Genomic DNA, 21345 nt, shown 5'->3' with positions numbered 1-21345 from the left:
CAGCAATCCGCAGACCACACGCTGAATACAGCACAGGATAGTGACTTCACCTGTGGGAGGGCTCATATTCCACACTAGAAAGTACAGCAATGGTATTTTCTGGTTCTTTTACTGAAGACAGTCATCATTTCTCCCCTGTTTCTCTGCCTCCTCCCTCCCTTACCTTTACACGCTGCAGGTGCAAGCTCTGAGTCAGCAGTGCTGATGCAATGCCGCTAAGCCTTCCAGACGCAGGACAGCCCTAAACAAGGTATGAGAGAGAATCCCAGGCTAAATGGGCCCGAAGAGATCATCTTCCCTCCTCATCTTCGAGGAGAAAAGCACCTGACCCAAGATAAGCGCCTGACTTCTACTGAAGGAAATGCATCAGCAGTGAATCTTCTAGTCCTGAGACTAAGGCTCTCCACTGGCATAAGAAACACAAAGATTTGTTTTTTGGCTGCTGAAGGTCACAGAGTGAGACTCACTTTAACCACTGTCCTACTGCAGCTCTCACCATTCCCTGCTCACACCTTCTAGGCCCCTTAGATAATTAGATAACCCAGCCAAGCCCCAAATGGAAATCAACTGAACTAAAGCAAAGGCCCTGGGTAGTCATGACAAATGCACGCTGCACAAATAGAAAGTCCAGGTGTGAGAAGCAGGAATGACACCAGGTTATTACACGTGAAAGTTCGTTTATGAAGTCATTTTTAGGACAACTTTATATATCTTCCATATGGCATATTTTGGTTTATCAAAGACATTTTCTTGTGTTACTCAAACAATGGTTTCAATGATAATAAAGCTTGCAGCTATAAAAAAATAACAGTATGAAATAAACTTCAGAAAATACCATACATATATATATGTATATGTGCAAAGTCAATGCTGGAGCAGGCACCTCTCCCTGGCCCCGGTCACAGAGGCAAGAATGCAATGCTACCAAATTAACTGACACACTTCCAACACGTCAGAAAAGGAGCGTGTTCAATTTATACAATATGAACAAACTTATTCTAGACAGGTATACCCATGCTTTGTGCCCACTACCACCGATACCGGCTAATGACTTCCAAGTTTATCACTCCAGACTAGAGTTCTCCCCCAAACCCCACATCCGCATATTTCAGCCCACTACTGGACTTGTCCTCCTAAACATACAGCAAGTGTCTCAAATTCTGGGCGGCGCCTGTAGCTCAAGGAGTAGGACGCCGGTCCCATATGCTGGAGGTGGCGGGTTCAAACCCAGCCCCGGCCAAAAAAAAAAAAGTGTCTCAAATTCTAGCACAAACTGAACTCAGCTCCTCCCAGTCACTTATCTCTCCAAACTTCGCTTTCTTGTTAACGTGACACCATGTATGCAGTTGTCAGTCCTAGCAGTCTATTTCCCGCTCTACCCTCTCACTTCCACCCACTCCTGTGTTAGTTTAGACCCACATCCATGCTCCTTCCACTCTCATCCCTGTCCACAGGTGACCACAGGGACTTTTCTATCAATACGATGCTATTCTAGTGATTACACCTTATCTACAGGTTGCCCACGACCTAGAGGATACAATCCACATCTCTCTGTTTACGATGCTGGGTTGTCCTCCCTGAGCTTCACAGACAGGAACCATGATCCTGAAAGAGTGAACATTTCCTTTGATTCATGTCTAACATTTTACAGCTCACATTCCCCTCTATTCTGCCTCGTGAATTTCTGTTCATCCTGGGAGAGGGGACACAACTTAATCATCAGTGTTCTGGAATGCAGCCAGCGCTCCCTCTGCAGGCATGCTCTCTCTCTGAGTGTGCCTCCGTCTTTTCCTGGACAGACACATACTCATCTATGCACAAGCACTAGCAAGCTCTATAACACTAATTCATTTGTGCATCTTGGTCCTCTGCTTGTCTGAGATTCTCAACAGCCGAAACCATATTTTATGTGTCTTTGTTTTTACAGTACCTGGTGCAAAGCCTCATACGCCATAGGGGGAAAATACCCACTGCATGGGCGAGCAAGCCCACAGAGACAAATCAGAGGGAGCGGTGTTTACAACAGCAACTCCATGGAAAGAATGCTCATCAGCAGAAAAGGGACAGTCGGCTGAGCGGATAACTAGAGCTACACATTAACCTGGGACCATCTCCAAATCACGGAGAGATTGAAACTGGGCATAACAATATTCAGATCTGATAAATGTGGGTGGTTATTATATAAGCATTCATATTATTCTTTTGTTAGCATTATCTTTTGCATTTTTATGTTTTATGTATTTCATAAGGTCAACGCTTTAAAGACCCAGTCATAAAAATATAACAAAGTGATAACGCCAAGGATTAGCAGCGATTTCTAACCAGTGTGCCTTGAGAGGATCTTAGATGTACTGCCAAAGTTTTCAAAGATTACACTTTTTTTAAAAGAATTTCAAAGTACATATACTCTGTATTCTTGTTATTGATTAACATAGTGTCAGTATTCCATGATATAAAAAATGGTTGAAAAACACTGGGTTAGACAAATACCTTGAAAGGTATTTCTCTGCTCTCTGCCCCATGATATACACATGTAACCAAGTAGAATTAAGTTTGAAGAATACATCATTTATCCATTTAAGATGTTTTCAAGGAAATCTATTTCTTCATAATGAAGAAAGATCCCTGACCTACCTGTTTTTTATTGAAGTACTTTTGGATATTGCTATGAAGCCTTCTTTTACTCATGGAAAATTAGAAGTGTTTGTGTGTTGAAAGACCCTCCAAAGAAAAATACAGCTTCTGTTTAACATGTGCTGATACCATCAAGTAAAAATACTTCAAGATGAAAAGATCTTAACCCCCTTTTCTGCAGTCTCAACTAGAACAAGTTGAGGGGAAAAAATACAAGAGTCTCAGGCAAATGAAAAGGGAAACCTTTGAATGGTTCTTAGGTACTCAGTTTTGGAGAAAGGCATTCAATTTTGGAGAAATGTTTTTGTTTATTCGATATGGACACAGTCTATGTTACCAGAATGTCAGCAACATAAATAAGAATTCTTTGGGGGCCACTTGATGAGTTGCCTTATGTTTTTATTTAAAGCATATTGTAATTTTAGTCCAAGAGTTGCGACACGATGGTGCACTGAAGGGCAGGAAGGCTATGTTACTTTAGCAGTTTACTTCTTACTGTAGCCTGGAACACCAGCATTATTATCTCCATTTTGCAATATGAAGAAAATTGCCTTTTCAATTTGCTGAAAATGAAGCCTGGATAATGAGATGTGATTTTGAAACTTAAACTTAAAATTGAAACCAAATCTCCCTTAAAGACCATGATTCTTTTACTACCATGTCCTGCCTCATTATCTGAGTTCTCTCCCCTCATACCAGACTTGTGTGTCCCTAAACAAAAGACCCATAGAATTGGTTACAAATGACACACCTGTCCTTTGTATACGGCGAAGCTCTTTACTAACCTACATGTAAGGCCTAAAATATACTTTTATGCTAAATATGCATATGTGGACTTTGTTCTGTAAGATTTAAATGTTAGCTTTACTTTTGAGAATATACCCATTAATAAGCAAATCAACTGAAGAGCATTATAATTATAGGTCCTCAGTGCAGATAATCCCAGGTGTTTACAGATGTTCACAGCTATTTACGTTATTCATAAAACAATGAGAATCGTTTAAATGATTCACCAATCAATAGAGTAAGTCATGGACACAAGGCGGAGAATACCAGGGGAGTCAGAAACCAGCTTTCAGAAGAATGAGTTTTATGAAGAGACACACCATGTGGAGCTGCAGAAACACACAGTGGGTGCAGCATGAAAGTTGTCTGAATGTTCAGATTTGCATATAAATATGAACTAGAAAGTCAAACACGGAATTGTTCACCATGCTCACTTTGTAGGATCATGGGTCTGCTCCCTTTCTATTGTCCATGTTTTCTAATTTTTGCGTTAAGGATTTATTACTAATGCCAGACAAAGATGTCAGTCATCAAGCTGTTCTCTTCTACGGCTATGTGCTGTGTTCTTTACATGGATGTATTGCTTCACACTACACGAAAATCTATTATGATCATTATTATTCAAACCAGTGAAGAGACTGAGGGTCAAGAGAGGTGGGATGACTTGCCTAAGCTTACACAATTAGCAAGTGGCAGGGTTGCGATTTTAATCCAATTCTTGGTAAAATGTTTGCATATTTACATATATTCATATTTTATAATAGCCTATTTGCACTATTCTATGCCACTGAAGATAACTGACAAACTTGGGATAAGTGACAGCTTCAGGAAGAGAGGAACCCCAAGTGGAGCAGTGGAAACTGAGGAGCGAAGTTGGGGGGTGAGGACTGGGAGACGGGAAGAGGAGGTATGAGACGGATGCCCAAGTGCTGGTGTCCACCCAGGTGGCACCCAGGGCTGTCAGTGAGCAGGTGATGCTTCGGGTCGCAGGAGCTGCGGGTGGTGGAGCTCGAGAAACTTCTCAATGTCCTGGCAAATTGAAAATTGCTAACCCAAGGAGCAGAGAACCAGAGGGAAAACTATTGAGCCCTAGATGATGTTTGAAGTGTAACTAAGACTTGGTAAGAAGATGGGAGAAGCGGTGAAAGGAAGTTGGTCATTCTGGAGTTTATGACGAGTATGAATATTTAGAATTACCGAATTGCCCGTCTGTCCTGTGCTGCATTAGTGTCATTAAAAGTGCTGTAACAGAGATGCCTGCGTTATGACTAAGGCTCATTGCTCATGCTGGAGGGGATGGTTTGGTGGACTTAACACCAGCTTTCACCACTGGGACCCTGTATCCAGAATTAATACGCAAGGGGCACCGACTCAGCTCAGCTCCCGAATAAAGGTGGTTCCAGAGTTTACTCAGCTGGGTAGTGGGTCTCATGGACAAAGTTTGTGAAAAACTTGCTAATCCTGACTGCATAAAGATTCTTAGGACTTTCACAAAATTTGTATGTCGCCCACTTTCCTTGCAGCATATTAGAGAACCCAGGGTCTTCTAGACAGGCTCAGGTTAGCTGATTACAGCTCACGCGCCCTTCATTCCCAGGGGCCTTGCCTGTGGTGGCTGACTGAGCCTTTCCTCAACTACTCTGTTCAAATCTTCAAGGCACTTACTGTGTTTTAGATGTACCCTGTTTCCCCGGTTTGCTCCCAAAGATGCTCTAGGTCTTATTTTCAGGGGATGTCTTATCTTTCCTGTAAGTAGGTCTTATTTTCGGAGGATGTCTTATTTTCGGGAGAATAGGGTAATAGTTTCATAGTTTCTTCTCTTTTTTTTTTTTGAGACAGAGCTTCAAGCCATCACCCTGGGTAGAGTGCTATGGCATCACAGATCACAGCAACCTCCAACTAATAGTTTCATAGTTTCTTAATTAGCGTTTATACTAAAATCTGTTCATGCATCCACGTAATGACATAAACTACTTTTATGAAAAATGTTTCACTTTCTTGGCCTTACCAACTACTTCACAGTGACAAATGAGGAGTGTTTGGTACTTTCTCAAAATATTGCTACATCGTGTAAATCAACTAGTAACTAGAAAAATTATGACATATTTAAAATATATGTTAAGATACCAGCTAAATTTGTGTCAATTTGGAAAAGTCCTGTTCTAATATCAAAAATCAATGTGGCACACACTTGTGGGGCCACTGTGTCTGATGTTGTTCTAAGCATATCCCCACCATGCTAATAAAATACCAGCCATCTGTGCTGTGCTTTAGTGAAGATGAGCAAGGATTAAGGGCTATAACCAGGGAACATTAAAGTGCCCTAGAGCCCAGTTAATTCCCCAACTCAGAGAGGGACCTGAAGACTTTCTTTTAATTACACAGTCTGACAGTCTGATTTGTCAGATATGAGCTAACTTCACATATCACTTTGTAAGATAGTCAAAAATCCTAATTCTGGGGGACCAATTAAACCTATAAGACTAGTAGGTAGATTTGAGGTACTTGAGGTACAATTAATGTTAACATAAGCTGATATTATTCACACCTTGAGATCCTCAATTTTCTTCTGCAAGACCATTTCTAAATTTCATCATCGCATTCCTCACTTTCATCTCAGACACCAATCTTTCTGACAAGTCACACACTCCTCACTTCTGGAGGAGATTGCTTCCATATATGCTGAGGTTCTAGTCACGGCAGTGACCTGGCCCTCCCTGTTCCAGCTACCTCTGCCATTAGGTCACCGTCTTCAATACTTACTGCTAATTATGTGTGTTTATTTTCCACACACAATGCATGATGTAATCATTTTGATAATACTTTATTCCTGTCTAGTTATATGGAATTTTTTACATTCATGTGTGTTTTCTGTATAATTTCATTGTGATTTCTAAATGTCTACACGTTCCATCCTTAAATTCTATAGGTGCTTATTAATGAAGTAGCAATGTAGCAATCTTTAGTTGTTTCTTATAAAACCTCAATACTCTTCCCGGAAATTTCCCCTTAGCCAAATATTTCTTCAGGATGACAGAGCTATATACAGGGATGTCTTCCAGGATTCAGCAATAAAGGTGAAGTTCAAGGCCAAAAACAGGACTTGCTCCCACTGTACTCAAATGTCTTCTGGCAGAGATCCGGGTGGTGTGTGGCAGAGGGACGGCCGTCCTTTTGCAGTGAGGGAGCCTCAGCACCGCCACCACTCTCAGGAGCCTGAGAAGCTTCTTCCTCCTGTTTTGTTAACTTAACATAAGTTTGATTCCTTTTTCTTCCTTTATTTTCCTTTTCTAAGGAATCTATAGGGGAAACTCAGGAATGAGGAGTTTCAGCATGACTTATGACAAGTTTGATTTAGTCACAAGAGAACACCAGTGGCTCCTGCAACAGGACTGTGAACACCTATTTGCCATTTCCCATGACAATAAAACATGAGCAGGAGCAGATGCTGAGAAAATATCCCCTCAGTAGGACAAGTGATACGTGGTAATTTAAAGGCAATTGTGAAACGCTCTTTATAAGTTGTTAACGTTAGTCAAGTATGTGTAACGCCTTCTAAAGAATGTAAACTTCATGCTGTCCAAAGTTAGAAATGGACAGAGATGAACAAAGTTAGAGAATGGACAGATCTATTAAAACTGGGCTGTGTGTGAACATGAGTGGTTTCAGAAAGTCAACATTTGCCATAAATTCAGCTGCTGCATCATTTGAGGCTGCTCCGGGGTCCGAGAAAGCTCATGGCCTCTCAGACGTGTCTGACTTCTGCCAGGCTGGCTCAGATGATGGAGATTTGATCACCTGGACACATTTCTCAGAAAAACAGGAGATATTTTTAGCTGTACCAGTTTACTAATAATTTCTGATACAAGGAACCTTCCTATTTTTACCCAATGAGGAACAAATTATTCCTTCTGAAGTTATCACAGATATGTAGGCCCTTTCTCTTGAACAACACAGGATATAAGAACAAGATAAGAAGCTAAATTTGGTTGAAAGGCATTTAAACTATTATTTACTTTATCATCTCAAACTTTTGGTGCATTCAAATATAGAACAAATAAGGGAAAAACCTAGACACATTAAATAAAACTGCCATACCTTTTCTGTTTCTCTCCTCTTGCCCATCTAGCATCTATTATTTGACACAGACTACGCAACCGTTTAGAAACAGACCCCATCCATCTACTCCCTGCCATTCTTGGCTTACATTAAAGTCTTAGCTTACAAAGGACCGAGTAGACCAACTCTGGCTACCTTCAACAGTACTTCCTACCGGTGTCGTCACGATTGTTTACTTAGAATAACAAGTATTCACACATTTGTGTCCTGGAACACGCCAGGCAAGCTTCCTCCGGAAGATGGTGTGTGGTACTCCCTCTGCTTACAACGCCCCGTCCCCGAGGGCTCCCTGCTGGGCTCCTCTCCTCACACAGACCTGCTCTGTCAGTAGGCCCGTAGGAGACATCTACCTCAGAACCAGGACAGGAAGAAAGAAATGGAGCGGCTGTTAGAGGTGTGGTCAGGGTTAAGAGAAGAATGAGAGCTGTTAAGGTGCTTAAAACAGGTGAAGCTTGTACCATCCCTGGGCCTGAACGGCAGGGGAGGGAGAGGGTAATTGCAGCCCAGTGAGAGCCAGAGCGATGGGGGGAGGGTCCTCAGCAGAAGCCACTGGCACAGGAAGTGGGAGACACTGCAAAAGAAATCCCTGCCCTGACCTTCCTCTCCTCCCTCAAATCTGGAGTCGGCAGTGGAGAAACACAGGCAAGGCTGTCCTCATACGTGAGCCTCCCTGGCCCACAGTAGGGAAGGGCAGAGACTGGATCCAGTCTCAGTGGACTCTACGGAGAAGGTCCCCTCCCAAGCCAGCTCTTCACCGAGCCTTCTCTCTGGAGCAGTACCTCCCACACGCGCCACTCCTGCCCCTTCACCCAGCGTCATCACAGTGCCTGTCGTGACCTGACCAACCGCGTTGTTTCTGTATTTGCTACCCCACTAGAATATAATAAATAAGCTCTGCAAAGACTAGCATTTCATCACTTGTATTCACGGCTGTATCATTATAGTTTAAAACAGCTCCTGCTGCATACATAGTAAGGTGAAAATTTGAGTGAGTTTGACACTCCTTTTACTATTCAAGGGTATTACTGTTTAATAAAAAAATCAGAATTAAAAACGTCTGAAATATAGTCGAAACTCCATAGTTGACCTCCCACCATTGGCCACCTCACGTTGACCTAATTTTCATGAAGGATGTGCACCACATATGTATGTCAGTTCTGTAGGCCTAGCTCCTTATGCTGACCTCCTCGGTATGTGACCAGTTTGTTATAGTATCTTGGGTGGTCAACTTACAGAGGTTCTACTGTATAAGTGAATTAGCCATATACATCTCTATATTTGAGTCCTTTTTGTGTTCTGAAATATCTTTGTCATATTGCCCTGTAGACCACTGCAAATAAGTTTAAACTAGTCTTTTATAATAAACATAAGCATGCATATATTTTGTAAGACTTTCTTTCAGACATTAAGAGATAGGACAGAATCACAGAACTGGAGGAAATATTAAAACCATTGAGCCCAACCCTGTGCTCTACACACGAGTGTTCTCTACTATAGCTCCAAGAAGAAATGCAGCGCCTTCTCAGAGGGCATATGGTCAAAATCATCAACTCTTTAAATACCATGGCTGAAAAGCACATGCCATTTATAAGACTATTTTACTAATGTTGACAGATGACATATTTGTCAAAACAGGGGCAAGAGCTAATAAACATTGATTAGTTATCCTCCAGGATCCTACTTATGTTTTTATCCAGTAGTTCTCAACCTGTGGGTCGCAACCCCTTTGTAACAATGAAAATACATCCTGCACATCAGATATTTACATTACGATTTGTAACAGTAGCAAATTACAGTTATGAAGTAGCAATGATCACAACACGAGGAACTGCATTACAGGGTCACAGCATTAGGAAGGTTGAGAGCCACCTGTTTTTATCTTTCTGATCACCACAGCGATAGGTAATCATTTCAAAATCTGGTGACTAAGGCAGCTATTATTTTAAAGGTTTGGGTTTCCCCTCCTAATGTAAAAAAACAATCTGTTATATCTTAGGTCATTCTTTCTTGTAGTCTAAACACCCTCAGTTCAGACCATATGTTCCATCTTTATGGGCAGATTCCCATCCCGGGTACTCTCCTTTGGATATGGTCTAGTCCATTACCTTTCCCCTTAAATTCTAGAATATAATTCTTCAGCCTGGGTGTGGCCAGTGCAGCACAGCGGCTCTCTCTTTCCATACCTGCTCATTCTATTCTCACTAATACAACTCATACGTCTCATTTTTCCCAGAGCTAACACATTGACTGCACCGACCTTCTGTTGTAAAGGCTGTTCGATCACACTTGTCAAAGCAATTGGCAAAGTGCACATTTGTTCCTGTGCTTACTCTGTCATCTCAAAGGCTGTTTCGGTTTTCTGTAATGAAGTAACAAATGCTAATGTAGGCACAATGGACCAATGTGATTGCCCTAGAGACAAAATGCAGTTGAAGCTAGTCATACACATACTCAACTGTCCCAAGTTGCTCTTTTAAAAACATCAGCAGTTAGGGAAGGAAAGACTCTTCTGGTGACATTCCACCAAATAACAGTCATGAAAGACGTACCTGCAGCAACAATGATGATATCTGCCAGCTGGGTGTGGATCTTCAGTTGTTCCTTGGGAGTATATCTGTGAGTTATGGTCACAGTTGCATCACCTGAAATGCAGAATTTCCATTAATGATTACTGAGCTTTTCCAAAGTTTGCAAATGCTCTAAATATGGAAGAGTTTATTAAGAGTAGAAAAGTTGTTTTGACATGACCAAATCATTTTGAGAGCTAAGGTTAGATGAGGAAATCTAGGTGAACCAAAATAGTGGACCCTTCAAGTGAATGTATGGACAGTCAAGTGAGGGCAAATGAGAAGACGCCATGGTGACGGCGATACTAAAGAGAACTTGGAAATCAGCTAGAGAAATGTGTAAAGCCCAGAGACGCCATGGTGACGGCGATACTAAAGAAAACTCGGAAATCAGCTAGAGAAATGTGTAAAGCCCAGAGACGCCATGGTGACGGCGATACTAAAGAGAACTTGGAAATCAGCTAGAGAAATGTGTAAAGCCCAGAGATGCCATGGTGACGGCGATACTAAAGAGAACTCGGAAATCAGCTAGAGAAATGTGTAAAGCCCAGAGACGCCATGGTGACGGCGATACTAAAGAGAACTCGGAAATCAGCTAGAGAAATGTGTAAAACCCATGTAGTAAAGTTTCTAGAACACAGAGAGAAATGAGAGTGGGGAATTACTAATAGAAAGATAGACCACATTCTCAGACAGAAAGATTCAGTACCATGAAGACAACTGTAGTGCCAGTAGTTGAGGCCAAGTAGGTTTGAACAGGATTTGGACAGAATAGAGAACAACTGAGCCAAAGGCTGCTATGACAACCATCTTTATCCAGCCTGTCGTGGCCAGAAAGCATGGGGACAGTTACCTTCATCCAGCTCCTGATGGCCAGAAAGCATGGGGACAGACACCTTCACCTAGCCTGTGGTGGTCAGCAGGCAGGGGGACAGCCACCTTCATCCAGCCCCTGGTGGCCAGCAGGCATGGGGACAGTCACCCTCATCCAGCTCCTGGTGGCCAGAAAGCATGGGGACAGACATCCTCACCTAGCCCATAGTGGCTAGCAGGCAGGGGGACAGCCACCCTCTTCTGGACCGTAGGTTGGCTGAGTTGACATAAGCAACACCTGACAGTAATCTTTCTTATTTTAGTTAATGGCACCGCCTTCTACCTGTTTAAGCAAAAATCTAAGAGTCTTGCTCGGTTTTTCTCTTTCTTTCACTCATTATAAAACAAATTTTAAAATGTCTTCTATATATTTACAACTATCCTAAGATACCAATATTATGGGGCACCCACCAATCTCCATCCTAGCACTGTTTCCCTATATTTAGAAAGGTCCCTTTATACTTTAGCAACCTGCTCAAGTGTTCTCTAATTCCAAGTGAGAGTCCCCCAAATCCCTACAAAAAACAAAATCAGAACTCTTAGTAAAACAAAACGAAACCCTCCCATTTCCAGCAATTTCTTACAGTGAGAAGTGGAGAGGTATATAATGATGCAGTGGAGTTGTACACTTGTTTAATGAACAATCTGTAAGGTTTTGAGCAAAAGGAAGAAAAATATATTAACACAAATTTCAATCTGCATGGAAAACTCTTTCAGGTAACTGCACATCCTCTTCCATAATAATATCAGGTTAACTTAAAACTCCTAAGTAGACTTTGGCTGGAAACAGCAAAGTCCCATTTAGGCTTGATCGATCTGAGTTTATGACTATTATCTCTACTAAACCACGGGGAGGTTTGCAGCCTGCTACTCAGCAGCCCTGATGACAAAGGGTGAACGAACAGAGCCAAAAGCAAACGTGCTGGGATAAGGCCCCAGAGCCCCGCGGGGGTGCACCTCCACCCTGCCCTGGTGCTATTACCTAGCTTTCCTGCTAACTACGTTGTTATTCAGCCCATCTCACTTGAAAATTCTTGCCATTTCCATTTTAAATCCCAATCCCCTGTTCATATTCTTCAACTAATCCTCCAGCTGGCTACACCTAGTCCTCTCTACCCCTCGGCGTCCCCAGGGTAACCCGTGCTCACAAGCTGCAGTGGCCACTCCGGAACGGTATCTCTGACCCTCACTAGTGACTGCCCCACACTCCGCTGTACCTCTTACAAGGTACATGGCAGTAACCTTGCAGAGGGCCTCATTTTTTAAGTAACACACATTTTAAAAAAATTTCTTATAAGCAGAGTCTTGAGCAACTATTTTGTGCCTGTACTTTATATCCTGCTTCTGGGACACAGGAACAATAAACCATCCCCTGGTATCTGTGGGCGGACTGGTTCTAGAACCCCTTGCAGATTCCAAAATCTGTGCATGCTCCAGACCCTGATATAAAATGTTAGGGTTTGCATATACAGTCTATACCTGCCCTCCTACACACTGTAAATCTCTAGATTATAATACCCATGACCATGTAAATGCTATGTGAATCGTTGTCATGTTGAATTTGTTTTTATTTGTGCTATTATTTTTTCCAAATATTTTTAGTCCTCGTTTGGTACTAAGTCCATGGATGTGGAACCCACAGATACAGAGGACAGACGACTGTACTCAGAACCTGTCTCCTAGAACCTTAGAGCCTCAGAGAACCTATGCGAACTCAGTAACTAACTGGTGGGCTGGAGATGCTCCCTGCTGTATGAAAGACCAGAGTTAATCAAGAATTGTTGGATGGGAGACAACTGATCAGTTGTCTAAACTAGCATTACCTCTGTAATTTCTACAAAATAACATATTGGAGAGGAAGCAGCTGGCAGGCACTGCAGTGCTCAGGGTGAGAAAAGGGGGCCGGGGTGGACGGAGAGGAAGCAGCTGGCAGACACTGCAGTGCTCAGGGTGAGAAAAGGGGGCCAGGGGTGGACGGAGAGGAAGCAGCTGGCAGGCACTGCAGTGCTCAGGGTGAGAAAAGGGGGCCGGGGTGGACGGAGAGGAAGCAGCTGGCAGGCACTGCAGTGCTCAGGGTGAGAAAAGGGGGCCGGGGTGGACGGAGAGGAAGCAGCTGGCAGACACTGCAGTGCTCAGGGTGAGAAAAGGGGGCCGGGGTGGACGGAGAGGCAGCAGCTGGCAGGCACTGCAGTGCTCAGGGTGAGAAAAGGGGGCCGGGGTGGACGGAGAGGAAGCAGCTGGCAGGCACTGCAGTGCTCAGGGTGAGAAAAGGGGGCCGGGGTGGACGGAGAGGAAGCAGCTGGCAGACACTGCAGTGCTCAGGGTGAGTAAAGGGGCCAGGGGTGGACGGAGAGGAAGCAGCTGGCAGACACTGCAGTGCTCAGGGTGAGAAAAGGGGGCCAGGGGTGGACGGAGAGGAAGCAGCTGGCAGACACTGCAGTGCTCAGGGTGAGAAAAGGGGGCCAGGGGTGGACGGAGAGGAAGCAGCTGGCAGACACTGCAGTGCTCAGGGTGAGAAAAGGGGCCAGGGGTGGACGGAGAGGAAGCAGCTGGCAGACACTGCAGTGCTCAGGGTGAGTAAAGGGGCCAGGGGTGGACGGAGAGGAAGCAGCTGGCAGACACTGCAGTGCTCAGGGTGAGAAAAGGGGCCAGGGGTGGACGGAGAGGAAGCAGCTGGCAGGCACTGCAGTGCTCAGGGTGAGAAAAGGGGGCCAGGGGTGGACGGAGAGGAAGCAGCTGGCAGACACTGCAGTGCTCAGGGTGAGAAAAGGGGCCAGGGGTGGACGGAGAGGAAGCAGCTGGCAGACACTGCAGTGCTCAGGGTGAGAAAAGGGGGCCAGGGGTGGACGGAGAGGAAGCAGCTGGCAGGCACTGCAGTGCTCAGGGTGAGAAAAGGGGGCCGGGGTGGACGGAGAGGAAGCAGCTGGCAGGCACTGCAGTGCTCAGGGTGAGAAAAGGGGGCCGGGGTGGACGGAGAGGAAGCAGCTGGCAGACACTGCAGTGCTCAGGGTGAGAAAAGGGGGCCGGGGTGGATGGAGAGGCAGCAGCTGGCAGGCACTGCAGTGCTCAGGGTGAGAAAAGGGGGCCGGGGTGGACGGAGAGGAAGCAGCTGGCAGACACTGCAGTGCTCAGGGTGAGAAAAGGGGGCCAGGGGTGGACGGAGAGGAAGCAGCTGGCAGACACTGCAGTGCTCAGGGTGAGAAAAGGGGGCCAGGGGTGGACGGAGAGGAAGCAGCTGGCAGACACTGCAGTGCTCAGGGTGAGAAAAGGGGCCAGGGGTGGACGGAGAGGAAGCAGCTGGCAGACACTGCAGTGCTCAGGGTGAGAAAAGGGGCCAGGGGTGGACGGAGAGGAAGCAGCTGGCAGGCACTGCAGTGCTCAGGGTGAGAAAAGGGGGCCGGGGTGGACGGAGAGGCAGCAGCTGGCAGGCACTGCAGTGCTCAGGGTGAGAAAAGGGGGCCGGGGTGGACGGAGAGGAAGCAGCTGGCAGGCACTGCAGTGCTCAGGGTGAGAAAAGGGGGCCGGGGTGGACGGAGAGGAAGCAGCTGGCAGACACTGCAGTGCTCAGGGTGAGTAAAGGGGCCAGGGGTGGACGGAGAGGAAGCAGCTGGCAGACACTGCAGTGCTCAGGGTGAGAAAAGGGGGCCAGGGGTGGACGGAGAGGAAGCAGCTGGCAGACACTGCAGTGCTCAGGGTGAGAAAAGGGGGCCAGGGGTGGACGGAGAGGAAGCAGCTGGCAGACACTGCAGTGCTCAGGGTGAGAAAAGGGGCCAGGGGTGGACGGAGAGGAAGCAGCTGGCAGACACTGCAGTGCTCAGGGTGAGTAAAGGGGCCAGGGGTGGACGGAGAGGAAGCAGCTGGCAGACACTGCAGTGCTCAGGGTGAGAAAAGGGGCCAGGGGTGGACGGAGAGGAAGCAGCTGGCAGACACTGCAGTGCTCAGGGTGAGAAAAGGGGCCAGGGGTGGACGGAGAGGAAGCAGCTGGCAGGCACTGCAGTGCTCAGGGTGAGAAAAGGGGGCCGGGGTGGACGGAGAGGCAGCAGCTGGCAGGCACTGCAGTGCTCAGGGTGAGAAAAGGGGGCCGGGGTGGACGGAGAGGAAGCAGCTGGCAGGCACTGCAGTGCTCAGGGTGAGAAAAGGGGGCCGGGGTGGACGGAGAGGAAGCAGCTGGCAGACACTGCAGTGCTCAGGGTGAGTAAAGGGGCCAGGGGTGGACGGAGAGGAAGCAGCTGGCAGACACTGCAGTGCTCAGGGTGAGAAAAGGGGGCCAGGGGTGGACGGAGAGGAAGCAGCTGGCAGACACTGCAGTGCTCAGGGTGAGAAAAGGGGGCCAGGGGTGGACGGAGAGGAAGCAGCTGGCAGACACTGCAGTGCTCAGGGTGAGAAAAGGGGCCAGGGGTGGACGGAGAGGAAGCAGCTGGCAGACACTGCAGTGCTCAGGGTGAGTAAAGGGGCCAGGGGTGGACGGAGAGGAAGCAGCTGGCAGACACTGCAGTGCTCAGGGTGAGAAAAGGGGCCAGGGGTGGACGGAGAGGAAGCAGCTGGCAGGCACTGCAGTGCTCAGGGTGAGAAAAGGGGGCCAGGGGTGGACGGAGAGGAAGCAGCTGGCAGACACTGCAGTGCTCAGGGTGAGAAAAGGGGCCAGGGGTGGACGGAGAGGAAGCAGCTGGCAGACACTGCAGTGCTCAGGGTGAGAAAAGGGGGCCAGGGGTGGACGGAGAGGAAGCAGCTGGCAGGCACTGCAGTGCTCAGGGTGAGAAAAGGGGGCCGGGGTGGACGGAGAGGAAGCAGCTGGCAGGCACTGCAGTGCTCAGGGTGAGAAAAGGGGGCCGGGGTGGACGGAGAGGAAGCAGCTGGCAGACACTGCAGTGCTCAGGGTGAGAAAAGGGGGCCGGGGTGGATGGAGAGGCAGCAGCTGGCAGGCACTGCAGTGCTCAGGGTGAGAAAAGGGGGCCGGGGTGGACGGAGAGGAAGCAACTGGCAGGCACTGCAGTGCTCAGGGTGAGAAAAGGGGGCCGGGGTGGACGGAGAGGAAGCAGCTGGCAGACACTGCAGTGCTCAGGGTGAGAAAAGGGGGCCAGGGGTGGACGGAGAGGAAGCAGCTGGCAGACACTGCAGTGCTCAGGGTGAGAAAAGGGGGCCAGGGGTGGACGGAGAGGAAGCAGCTGGCAGACACTGCAGTGCTCAGGGTGAGAAAAGGGGCCAGGGGTGGACGGAGAGGAAGCAGCTGGCAGACACTGCAGTGCTCAGGGTGAGAAAAGGGGCCAGGGGTGGACGGAGAGGAAGCAGCTGGCAGGCACTGCAGTGCTCAGGGTGAGAAAAGGGGCCAGGGGTGGACGGAGAGGAAGCAGCTGGCAGACACTGCAGGGCTCAGGGTGAGAAAAGGGGGCCAGGGGTGGATGTAGAGGAAGCAGCTGGCAGACACTTCAGTGCTCAGGGTGAGAAAAGGGGACCAAGGGTGGACGGAGAGGAAGCAGCTGGCAGGCACTGCAGTGCTCAGGGTGAGAAAAGGGGGCCAGGGGTGGACGGATAGGAAGCAGCTGGCAGGTGTCAGTGTTCCAGGTGAGAGATGGGGGCTGTCTACAGAAGGCCCTTGTGAGTGGAGGTGCAGATACCCCAGGCTGTTTTTTACAGATCACTAATGGGTAATACATGGGCTATAGGAGGAAGGACAGAGTCAAGGATGGGCTGACAGGGAAGGAATCTGATGGTGCCACCGTTAAGTTGGGGAGACCCCAGGGAATGAAGTTAGGAGTGAGGCTTGTATTGGGTAAGGGTAAAATGAGCTGTCGTGAGCAAAGTAGCTGTATGATTAGAGGTCGTGGGAGGCATTAAAGCTGGGTTCTGCAGGGGACCACCTAAGGAATGGCCATGGTGAACTTAGGTCGGTCCAACTTCGAAAGATTCAGATTTAGTTTTGTTCTGTGTCGGGTTTAAGCAGCTGTAGGCGTAAAACCCCATGATGATTCCAGTGGGCGGCTAGGATTGAAAACCACTGGCTTAGAAGTTGGAAAGGGCAGAATGACACAGAAACAGTGAATAAAAAGAAAGGCGCAGAGATGACAGCAATGTGGACAGGGCAGCTTTAATGGTTGCTCTGAGGATAAAAGACAAGGCCCTGTAAAATGCTGCTCTTCTGTTAACTTCAGCACGTTGCGGATATCACTGAATCCATTATATAGTTTTATTTTTATAAGGAACTGCAAGAGAAGTTGCTTTTGGTATTAATATCAGAAAAACGTTTTGTTTTTCCTGAGCACATTTATTCTTAATCTTAAGGACACTTAGTTAGATAACCAGTCATTTTTTTCCCCACTAACAAGCTCTCATAATGAAATTAGTGACCTAATCATAGCAAGTATAGTTTGGATGCAATTAAGTAATTCACTGAACATATATTCAGCACCGGTACGTAGAATGCAGTTTGCCTGAGAGTGGGAACGCATCCAGGAAGATTGAACGATACACCTATTTTTAGTAGCAGTCTCTGGCTGCATTCTTAGCTTCAGTCCCCCTTCCAGGTGGCTTCAGTGCTTCTCATTTGCATTGCATTTTATACATTGCCAGGTGCCCATGAGTTTGGATTTTTAATTTTAAAAGAATAGTGACAGAAGGTAGCCAATATAAACATCCCATCACAATAGTAACAGACCAAAAAAGGACATAATGTTGACATACAATTGCAATTAGAAATTATTCATCCCTTCCTACAATTAAGCTTTTTTATAGAAAGTTCTGCTCCTCCTTTGACAGACTTTGCAAAATTATAATTAATCATTTTATGCTTAATTGTCTAATGACTGCGTTTTCTACTAGACGACAAGCGTAGGACAGACCAATGCCTGATCTATTCACCATGGTATTCCCCACGCACAGGAACAAAGAAATCGGCTCCTCTTAAGAAGTCAGCATTACAAGTCAGTAGTAGACTAAAGAAAAAGAAAAACATCTAAACAGAATGATAGATCCTTAATGTTTCAATTAATGCTCTCAGCACCGACTTCTCTGCCCAGGCTCTGCCCTTGCTGACAGTAACGAGGCTCCCTCCTTTCCTGGCAAACACAAGGTGATTGTTGGGGGAAGAGGAATGTTAAATTAGCCTTTCACAGAAATGTCTAAAGTTTTAGATAAGAAAGAGTCAGTGTGTGGTGGGCACCTCACTCTTCTCTCCCTGCTCCCCTTCCTTTCTGCCAGACAAAGGATTTTTTTTTTTTTAATGAACAACACCATATTTTAACCCTCTAGCCCGTGGCCTTCTTTTCTGTGCACTGGCATAGCACGTCACACACTCAAGACACATGCAGACTTGTCCTGATTGACCAGATGCAGTATTAACATGCCGAGCCCTGTGCTAAATTTCAGAGATATAAAACACCCAAGACAGTATCTGTTATTGAGAAACTCACATTTACTAAGTGTGTTGGGAGGAGAATGGTAGGTAATCAACACGGGATAGATCAGTCTGCATAGCAGCAGACTAAAGGCAAAAGTTGGAAGACAGGACCTGCACCTCAAAGGAACAGGTGGGGAGTGGGAGGGAGGATGGGGAAGGGTATTCAGTGCAGAGGGAGAGGATGTGTGATGACCGAGGGCGTGGAAAGAACGGTCTCTGTGAGAAACATCGTGTGGCTCTGTGCAGCTTCAACAGAACGTGCCAGGGAGGAAGTGACAGGAGAAGGGGCTGAAAAGGCCCGTCAGAGCAGACCGGGATATCCCACAACAATCGGGCTCCTAGAAATTGGAAAAGAGACATTTTGTGCCAATAATAAAACAAGTTCCTGGTACTCCAACATCATGTAGAGAGAGAGAACATTATAGAGAAGCATGTGGGCCACCCTTCCCATTTTCAGTCAGGTTTAATGCTATTATCAGCAGTGTGATGTGCCAGGTGTCTGATAAGAATATGTGCTCTCCAAGCACGGTACTTTCCAAATACTGTGTGGCTGAATTTAGGAGACACTGGAATGAGACAGTGCCCCATGATTCGGTTCAGAAAACGAGACCAGGACTAGTGTGTGTTCTCTAAGGTCCTCTAATACCCATAGTCAAAATTGTAAATGAGAAAGTCTCATCAATACAGAGACATCCCAAAACACAATGTCCCTACAGTCATATAATGAGCACTTCTAACCTGGGGGTGCTGGCTGGAATGGGAGTACAGAGATGAAGTACCTGGCACCCCTGCTCCCGTTTGACAATGGTCACTTCTACAAAGGCAGAAAACACCCCACCCCAGTCAACTGCCAGGGAGACCAAGTGCAGCCCAGTGGTGTGATCGCGCGTGTGACTCACACATTCCTAGGCGTTGCTATTTGGCTCCTGTCTTTGAAACCTAACTGGGCTTGGCCCAGCCTGCCACTGGGCTGAGCTCAATCACACATACCACTCACATCACGTTGCAGGGCTTCAAGCCTTCACTACCGTGTTATTACCTCCTGCAGGGGGAAGATAATGCTCCCAGGCTCGCAAAAAGGTTCATTCTCACAAATGGAGCCAAATTCTTACAAAGGAAAGGCATTCAAGGGGCAAAAATGCTTGTGGTTTTCCATTTAGATAGGGTGCCTCTGGAAGACAAAATGAGCGAGATACAAAAAAGTCCCAGCAGCAGGACAGCCGGCGTGTGAAAGCTGAGCACTAAGGCAGAGGAGGGCCAGAGAACCTGGGCCTCGCAGAGACGGAGCCTGAAGACAGAGGCTGTGATCTCTGCAGAGAGAGGACTGACTAAGCACTTTGTCCTCAAGATCCCACAGTGCTTTGCAGAGAGTAAGTACTGGGGGAGTATTGGCCAAAAGAAACTGAGAACATTACAGGGCCCACGGCACTCAAAGCAAACCAGCTAGACCCTGGCCTGACCAGGATATTCCATAAAAATGGACCAGCGTCAATGCAACCACGACAATCCCATAAATTTTCACTGGAAGGACCAGGAACCACATGTCCCTGGCCATTTAAGGGGACCTATTTTGATGAGATGTCCTGTATAGAAATAAAAATATGCACAGAGGAGCTTACTCTAAAAGAATGTGAAATAAAATCAGATTCTATACTCCTCTCGTGACAATTAGTACTAGTAATGGCACCTTGTTATCTTGAAGGGAAAAAGCTGTTTTAGAGAAGCTGGAGAATTTATCTCTGGCTTCCTTGTGGTAAAATGAAACATAGAGTTTGTGCTAAAGCAAATGGTATTCAGTTTTCATTCTGAAAGAAGGTCGAACTGGGTAAGGTACTGCATATCAAGAGGTGAAAGAATGCAGAGTGGTCTACAGTGGTCACAACGGTACTCAGACACCCTAATCATTAGTGAGGCTCATTAAAAGACCCTCCTCCGTCAGACTCCTCACATCACCTTAACTAACCGCAGGCTTCCCTATGCAACCAGGTGTTCCTTACACACCCAGAATATGTACCAAGGAATACCAAATCTTATCTGGTGCCACTGAATATTTATAATTTGAATTACCCATATTTGCATACCATGTTCCCTTATACCACCATCACCACCACCAAGACTAGATTTGGGGGAACAGGAATCATTTCCCATCTGCTCTCTGTAAACTACACCGTGGCTGAAATGCCAGGTCCCCTCTGAAGGCTGTTGTGTGGCTGTCCTCCGTAGGAAGGAGTCTCCTTCCCTGTGTCCTTGCTGTGCTGAGAGTCAGCACTATCCCTTCACTTCACAATTTAGTACTTTCTCACTCTATTTTAAGCCCTGGGGAGTTAATAAAAAGCTTTTATCAAAAAATAGGCTGAGATCCATGTCCTTAATATCAAAACTAAATGCTAGCCACAAATAGATACATATTAATCAAGCTAAATTATAGCATGGACATTTTCCCTCTAATGCAATTATCTTTGGCTTTAAGACAAAAAAATGAATCATTAGGTTCTGAATGTCTTCTGGCAAAGAAATACACAGTGTGAGCTGAACATTCACCATTGTGAGTGTCAACTGAAAAGCTCTGTAGATATGAATTTGCCAAGTTAATCTTCCTTCATTATCTCCATTAGCTAACAATGCACATGGAGTCACTGCACATAATTACTGCTTAACAGACACAGACATTTGAAACACTGACTTTCCCACAGCCTCCAAATCTTTAGTAAGCAGTTCTCAACGATTCATTATATTAATAATACATGTTACCACGCTGCTAAATATGTATAGGATTAAACACCACCCATATTGCAAACATTCCAATTTCAATTTTAGTATAATTTGTTACCTTTTAGATATTGTAATTATAACGGCACATAGGTACCACTATAAAAAAGGTGAGTTTAACTATCTGGCTTGTAAGTAGCTAATTCCACTTCAATTATTAACATGTATTCAAGTGAAAATATTTTACAACACAAACTATAAAAT

The 21345-nt window shown here is 46.1% G+C and overlaps 1 protein-coding gene across 4 annotated transcripts in view; it reads right to left on the bottom strand.

The window, feature by feature from the left end:
• The window catches only part of MTHFD2L (methylenetetrahydrofolate dehydrogenase (NADP+ dependent) 2 like), a 130179-nt gene that overhangs the window by 53472 nt on the left and 55362 nt on the right, over positions 1 to 21345 (bottom strand). For 3 of the 4 annotated variants that reach the window (XM_053582622.1, XM_053582796.1, XM_053582715.1), the window contains one exon: positions 10089 to 10181. In XM_053582622.1, the coding sequence (XP_053438597.1) occupies positions 10089 to 10181 (93 nt within the window). Of the gene's footprint in view, positions 1 to 2634; positions 2722 to 10088; positions 10182 to 21345 lie in introns of all 4 variants that reach the window. The other variant, XM_053582887.1, reaches the window with a different exon arrangement.

This window comes from Nycticebus coucang, chromosome 1 (genome assembly GCF_027406575.1).
Source record: "Nycticebus coucang isolate mNycCou1 chromosome 1, mNycCou1.pri, whole genome shotgun sequence".
In the NCBI taxonomy this organism is placed as follows: domain Eukaryota; kingdom Metazoa; phylum Chordata; class Mammalia; order Primates; family Lorisidae; genus Nycticebus; species Nycticebus coucang.
The sequence above is the reverse complement of the archived record's forward strand: the minus strand, read 5'-3'. Positions and strand labels throughout refer to the sequence as shown.